The following is a 7,331-nucleotide window of genomic DNA, read 5'->3' as shown; positions in this document are numbered from 1 at the left end:
GGCGGGCGACCCACAGTTTTTGGAAAACCACCTTGCTTAAACAACTCCGGTCAGGGTCAAACAGAAACATTACATTTGCGTAAGCATTATGTACACAAAAAACACTGTCAATAGGCTTTTTTTGAAATGCACATCCATTTATTTTCTCTTTTTACACTATAGACCCCACTTTCTCCAGAGCCAGTGTCAAGCAAGCAGTTGTCTCTGGCGTTTTCCTTCTGTGTGTGCTTTGTCTTTTCAGCAACCCTGCGCCTATTTCTTCCTGTCCCCCCCTGTCACCCCACTAAGTCGTCCTTCAGAAAACGGGACTGTGCGGGTGTTGTAACCAAGCTCCGCTGTGAGCTTCAGAAAGGTCTGTTGAACGCTGCAACCCCACGCGCGCACCCATGGTAAATCTCCGACAACTCTGTATGTGGCGCCTCCTCCTCTTCCTCTTCCTCCTCCTCTGCTTCTTCTAGGTCTAGCTTCTCCTCGTCATCCTGAAGTGGAAGCTCGTCCTATTCTTCAGCTGTTTTGCCATTGGTCGGTCTTTCCCCCGGTGGCGTAGTCGGCTCCGCCTCAGACCGGGCAGATGCAAGATGCCTGCTCCTTGGCCTTGCGGCTGCGCTTCCACTTCATACCTCCGTTCTGGAACCAGAATCCTTTACCTGGAGAGACAGAACACGCAGCTCGGCAGCACACACTAACGCAGGCAGTAGAGGTACCTGGCAGTCTCTATCTCGTCTATGCCCAAAATCAGTTTTAGTACATTTGCCGGCTCGCATTCTGTCTACTAAACCGGGCTGAAATGTCCAAAACAACCGTTCTCACTGCAGAAGATTTTCCTTGAACAGAAGTCATCCAAACGTGCTGAATATGTTCGGAACACAGAGGAGTTGATCTTTTAAATCAACATGTCACACTGCTTTCCGTTAGGGGTCGGTATTTGCGACTAGCATTGAGGCAGGTGAAACAAGAGAGCTGTTAATATATTAGCTAAAATAAGGAACTCGCGGTCTGATGGCTACTGTCGTGACATTCAATCACTTACTCTCCAGGTGACTAAACAGACAGCATGCCAATAGACAGACAGCTCCCTACCTCAAAGGACAAACACCACCATGGGATCATTGTTCACAGTTAGGTTCTTCCCAGAGAAACATAGGCGACTAAGAGGACAGCGCTGAATAGCCTGCAGGTGGAAATCCACAACACCATTACTGGTATTATACACGCTCACACAGACACACCAAAGAATGACAACCTTTTCTCCCCTCAACCTGTGTTTCGCGTCAGGCATGAGAGACGTGGCCACCTCAAAGCGCTTGGGTCGGCCACAGGTATTGTTTTGAGTTTTACAATTGTCTTCCAGCTCAAGAGCATGCTGACTGTGAAAGCCGTCCGGGCTCTACCGACCACTTTTTCCAGGAGCCTGCCTGGGGTGCTTGAGATGGGGAGAGGAGGGAAAGACGAGACGACGAGAGACGAGACAGAAAGAGACGACGAGACCGAGAGAGAGAGAGAGAGAGAGAGAGAGAGACGAGAGAGCGAGAGAGCAGAGAAGAAGCAGGAGAGAGGGAGAGAGAGCAGAGAGAGAGAGAGAGAGAGAGAGAGAGAGAGAAGACGAGATGAAGAGAGGAGAGAACCTTAGTACAGTCACAAATACTCTTCATTGTGGAATCATTTTTAGTGAACAACCTGGGTATAAAAGTTACAATGCTTTTTTTTTCGTCTGGCCCTAATGAATAGCTTAATTACTCCCACTCATGTTTCTTCCAATGAGGTGTCTAGGCTACTAAGCCCTGTGTTCTTGGTTAAATTCCCAAGCTATTGGACAATGCATGTGAAGTTAGAATTTAATCTCAGACTGCTTTCAATGGGTCTATTTCTGCAATACACAAGGACATAGGAAGTCGCAATATAAGCTGTTGAGGGAGAACACACACACACATGCCGGCACTCTCTCGCCATCATTAACTATAATAGCTTAACTCCAGTTATTGTTGACAGAGGACACGGCAGAAGCTGGGCGCGAGGGCCATAAAAAGCGCGAGCAACCATAACTTAATGAAAATTCGATGAAGCTTTAGTGATTTTATTGGTGAACTAGCAGAATGTTTTAGGTGTTTGTTTTATCAGTTTCCTCCTCAGTACAAAGACAATGTTCATCGAGTTGACGTTTATAGCGAAATGAACAAGGCCAAAAATAAAAACATGATATTACAGTTAGCAGTAAATCGATCCAAACTTTTTCATGAGACTACACTTAAACAATATTAGGCCTATACCTCTACATGATATTTAAATAGCCTCATATTTTTCAGACGTTGTGTATTAATGACTGAACAAACGAACAAACCGTTATACCATCGAGATTGAATGTGCACTATTATTTGTTCAGAAAGCAGTTAAAAAGACTGTGTAAAATATTGCCCTTAAAGGTGGATTAACATAAGCCTCTAGCATGATATAATACACATGGAAATATTACAATTCATTGATAACACATTGTATGTAGCCCATTGTGCTTGCCTTTATATTGAAATAAAAATGATTTGACAACAGATCTTGTCTGATTGGTAAAAATGTTAGCAATAGTTAGAAATAATATGAATACAATTAGTAACACAATATTATAATAATAAATATATAATAACACGTATTGTTAACAATAACCTACGTATTAGATGTATTCATGATTTACAAATTGGAAAATGTATGATTATTCGTATATTATTATTGTTGTTGTTGGTGTTATTCTTCAGATTATTATCATTTTAATTTTTTTTGTAAAATGTGTTATGAGAGATGTTATAATATATTGAGTTTTGTTATCAATACTGGTATCAAATAGGTTTAAGTTTTGCACACCTAGCTAAAGTTAATTGCAACATTTAGCCTAATCTTAGAACATATATTTGATTATGTTTACAACATTTGCCGTGTGTGTGTGTGTGTGTGTGTGTGTGTGTGTACCTGTATTTGCTTTTTCTCACCTTTGGATTACATGCAATGAGGAACAATAAGTGATTTTACGACACCTCTAGGCGGTTGGGTTCAATGCTTTGGAAGTGGTTGTTAAGTGATCAAACGATCCCTTCCCTACCAATAAACCTCCGGTATCTGGGCGTAAGTTAATTTCTGCTTGATACCCGCCACACCTATTTGAAAAACATGATTGATTACAGCAATTAGGCTTAGCTTTGCGTCTGCTTGGCTATATTAATTATATTGCCTATGTGTTCTGAGCAAGCACAAAAACACATCACCAACAGACAGTTCAACTCCATTTAGATCCCTGAMTTTAAAAGAAACCCCATGGGCCTAGCGCATAATGCCTCTCTTTTAAAGATGTTTCGTTTGTTGATATATTTGTGACAAGAGTATGTATAGCCTATTGAGTGTGCTGCCTAGCCCACAGGTGTACTATACTTACAACTGTAGTCTGGAAGACGTGGTATCATCATTCCAGCCCGGATCCAGTGCTCCAGGGGGAGAGACCCTGCCATGGCAGCCGCCTTCAGGTGGTCTGGGTACGACTGGGTAAGGTGTGTGAAGCCGGAGTAGGCGAAGGCAGGGTGCTGTCCACCCAAAGCCGACATTGGGTACATAGGGGCAGGGTACATTTGGGGTAGCGAGGCGAGTCCTGTGTGAGGGAGGTTCAGTAGTCCCGGTTTGGGGATTATCCCGGTTTGAAGATGGATGGGCGTCCTGCGCGGGGACGGGGTGTCCGCTCGCCGACAGGACACGGGGCTSCCCGCAGGGCTGTCACTGCTCAGACCTGGGGAGAGGTCTCTGTTCGCCCGGTGAATCTCGTCGGCCAGCAGAGCATCGATTCGAAAATTATTCGATTTCTCCATACCGACTCTCATCAGGAAAACTGCCGCGAGCTGCTCAAAGGTCAGACCTGCCAATGTACACTTGTTCTGTGCGTCAGAGCGCATKCAGCTCCAACTCCAATCTTCTGTTTTAAATGTTTCAGTTTTTTATAAAAGTCACTCTGAGGATGCCAGTGCAACCCTCTCGTAACCAAAATAAGTCAGAGCAATGATAAATACAATTGAGACAAGGTACTTTTAGTATGCGTTTCGATAGCAAGCTCCTTAGCTTAGCTCACCCCCTCGCTATCACCTACCTGTAACAGTTTTGGTACAATATTCTCTGAAGAACKCTGAAGAGCTTAAATTATTAGGAAATAAAATTATACAACAAAATATTAAATTGCAATGCTTTCCGAGTGTCCWTTTGGTTTCTGTTGTCCTCTATCCGCACATTCACATCACATGTGATGACTAACAGCCAGGTCTTGGTGTTTAATAGCAACTTAACCAACTAAAGCAAGTGTTTCACTCCTTCAGCCGCCGTCTCCCCCACCCCTGTGGCTGTCTGAGCTGTGATTGGCTAATGCAGGTACTCGAGGGGTGAGTTTAGTCGACCGTTTTCTAATTAACTAATTACTCTCTCATTTCCACGCGACTCAAGAAACCTCTGAACGCGCCTCACACGTCTCCTGCGTGAGAAATGTCCAACCTCTTTCCCTCTGTCTGTCAGCAACACTTTCTGCTGTGTTTTAATTGTGACGTGAGACTGTGAGAGCTGGTAGCAATATTATCCTTTTCTACTGTATGTGTTGTTGCGTTATGAACGCGCCTGAATTAGATAACAAGATACAAGTGGTCTAGGCTATAATAGAACAAATACTGTAGTTATAGTTATTACATAGCTATTAGTACAAATTGATACAATATTTATAATAATGATGATGATTATTTAAACATAAGTTACCACATTGTGATTATAATAATAACAATGATGATGAAAATAATAAAAGTATGTTACAGATTTGTAGTTTTTGCACATGGATCTCAAGCCATATTTTGGACATCTATTTATGGCCTAATCAAATACATCCTGCTGTCATGATCTGCTCTGCGTGTCTATTCAAGAGAAATATTGGCAAGTCATTTATATTTTAATTAGCACAATATTAACGATTTGCTTATTTTAAAACCCATGGGTTTCTCCAGGTTGAATAACTAATGTAATTCATCTTTATGAGCTAGAATTATACATCAACCGTAAAAGAGTGAATTAATAAAGTTGATTTAGCATAGAATAGCGTGTCACACTCCAGGTGTCTTTTCTTCCATGTCCAAGACTCATTCAATTCATCTACGTATTAGGCCTATTTACATAGGCCCAAGCATATCGGTAATAATGTAAAAACATAATAAATTAAGGTAATCAGAAAAACATCATGATTTAAATAATAATTGGTCAGTTATTAGTCTGCCATATTCCTAGTTAAGCTTGACAACTCGTTTTAAATCAGCACGGTTAGTTTTAGACGTGTATCATAAGATGTTAAGATATTTGCAGCAATAATAAGCAGAATAACAATTGCTTTGCTCTCTATATGTTTGCATGTGGTGCAACCACACAGCATCCCTTCCTCCCGGCTCCGGTCAGTGAACTATGGGAATCTCCCTGTTTCTCCCACCTTTAACAACCGCAATCTGCAGGATCTGACTGACCCCTGAGGAGGAATGCGCACAGGTGTGTGAACGAAAGCAGACATAGTCCTACTGTAGGTGGTCCTCACTCAGGTCATGTGAACATTGTTGGGCCGTAAGCACTTCAAAAAATAACAAATATCCGGTTTCTAACAGGTCAGGCAGGTGATGCAGAATACGTCGTCGTCATGGCATTAACTCCTGAGATACATTGTAATTACTACCCCCAGACCAAATCTACCACGAGTCCAATAATCTAGCAACTGTTATAGGTCCTAAGTGATAGTTATTTTGACATTTTTATGAAATAAACATAAAGCCCACTTGCTCATAGTTGTATCACAATGGCCAATATGTTACTGAACATGATACACTATTTGATCAACTCATATGTATTTATCCATGATGCTCCACTCAGCAACAATCTTTGAAAAACATAGTTTAAAGTATAGGCCTAAAAATGCCATGGTAACCTATACACAACACATCTTCGATTTGCTTTTGAATAAACTGAATAAATAATAAAATGAAAGTAATTTCATATTCGTTATTTAACAATAACGTCATATTTTCAAACTCTTTTTCGAAAGCAGTAATATTTGCTAAATATTTTTTTTACTATTATCCTAAAGCCTGTGCATTTATTCTTGCATATTTTTTTAAACACAAACGGGTAGATTTGAATAAAACCAGACTTTAGTTATGTTGTGAAAACAGGCATACATTATTTTGATTAGATAATTTACTTTCAAATTATCGGAACAATGTTATCCAGGAATATTTCAAGGATACAAAACATCATCCACAAATCACTTTTTGTGATTTATTTAGCCTAATTGTGAAAATGTTGACAATAGAAAATAAATCCTAGAGGGATTTTTGTATTTTTATAATAACTGTCAAAGACTTATAATGAATATTCCAATATTATAAAATATTAGTATAAGTACTCAGATGTAGGCAATAGCACTTATGACTTGAAGCACAGTTGAATAATCAAATAGTGAATGAGCCCCACGAATTGGAAGAGTAGTGGACTAGGCCCATAAAATCCAAGGGGCACGCGGCCTAATCCGAAAGGCTCTAAATTATATCTCAAGAAATTGAAATCAGGCCTAGGAAGATGCATAAAACGCTTAAATGGTCACCTCTCCCCGCTGTAGACCGTCGCTCACAGCGAGGTGGTGTATGTGGTTATTGTTGTTGCGTCTGACCCCTAGAAGATTGAAGCAGTGACACGCGGGGGGCGGCCGCCCTCCTCCCTCACCAACCCCTCCACCCCCTCTCTGCTCCCTATCACCCAGAATACCGCCTGTCGCCAGGTCTGATATAGAGCTAATTTGCTCCAGGGAAATCAGCCGCCGCCGCGCGAGTGCTTTCTGCCTATTCCTCCCAACCTCTTCCCCTCGCGCCTCGTTTCTTTGCTTTTATGATTTAAAAGTAATTTAAATAGCCAGGCCGCGGGTAAATCCGTCATCCGCACCCCGTGTCTGAGGTGCACAAATTAAATTGAATCAATGATCGAAATGGCACCGCTGCCCCCGATGTCAGGTCCCTAGGTTTGAACACTTAGCAACGCGCCGCTTCTACCGTGGCACGCACCCTACCGCGCACCCACCACCACCACCACCAGCCTACCGCGCACCCACCACCACCACCCTACCGCGCACCCACCACTCATCCACCTTCAAACAACACAGGAGAACAAACATTCACATCATCACCGCTCGTCCCTCAGTAGAAAAACCCCTCCTGCTGCTGTTGCATCCGATGGAATTCTGTCTCAGCCGCTGCCGTAGACTCACTGGGCCGAATCCTATCCTGACATCTGTGGGTGTA

General features: G+C 42.2%; 1 protein-coding gene across 1 annotated transcript; it reads right to left on the bottom strand.

The window, feature by feature from the left end:
* Positions 1–556: 556 nt before the first annotated feature.
* Positions 557–4,778, bottom strand: LOC112078555 (motor neuron and pancreas homeobox protein 1). Its single transcript, XM_070442080.1, has 2 exons — positions 3,407–4,778; positions 557–647 (listed from the first exon to the last, which is right to left on the bottom strand). The coding sequence occupies exons 1-2, from the start codon at positions 3,921–3,923 to the stop codon at positions 559–561; spliced, it is 606 nt and encodes a 201-aa protein (XP_070298181.1). The 5' UTR covers positions 3,924–4,778; the 3' UTR covers positions 557–558.
* Positions 4,779–7,331: the final 2,553 nt, after the last annotated feature.

This window comes from Salvelinus sp. IW2-2015, unplaced genomic scaffold (genome assembly GCF_002910315.2).
Source record: "Salvelinus sp. IW2-2015 unplaced genomic scaffold, ASM291031v2 Un_scaffold5863, whole genome shotgun sequence".
NCBI lineage: Eukaryota > Metazoa > Chordata > Actinopteri > Salmoniformes > Salmonidae > Salvelinus > Salvelinus sp. IW2-2015.
The sequence above is the reverse complement of the archived record's forward strand: the minus strand, read 5'-3'. Positions and strand labels throughout refer to the sequence as shown.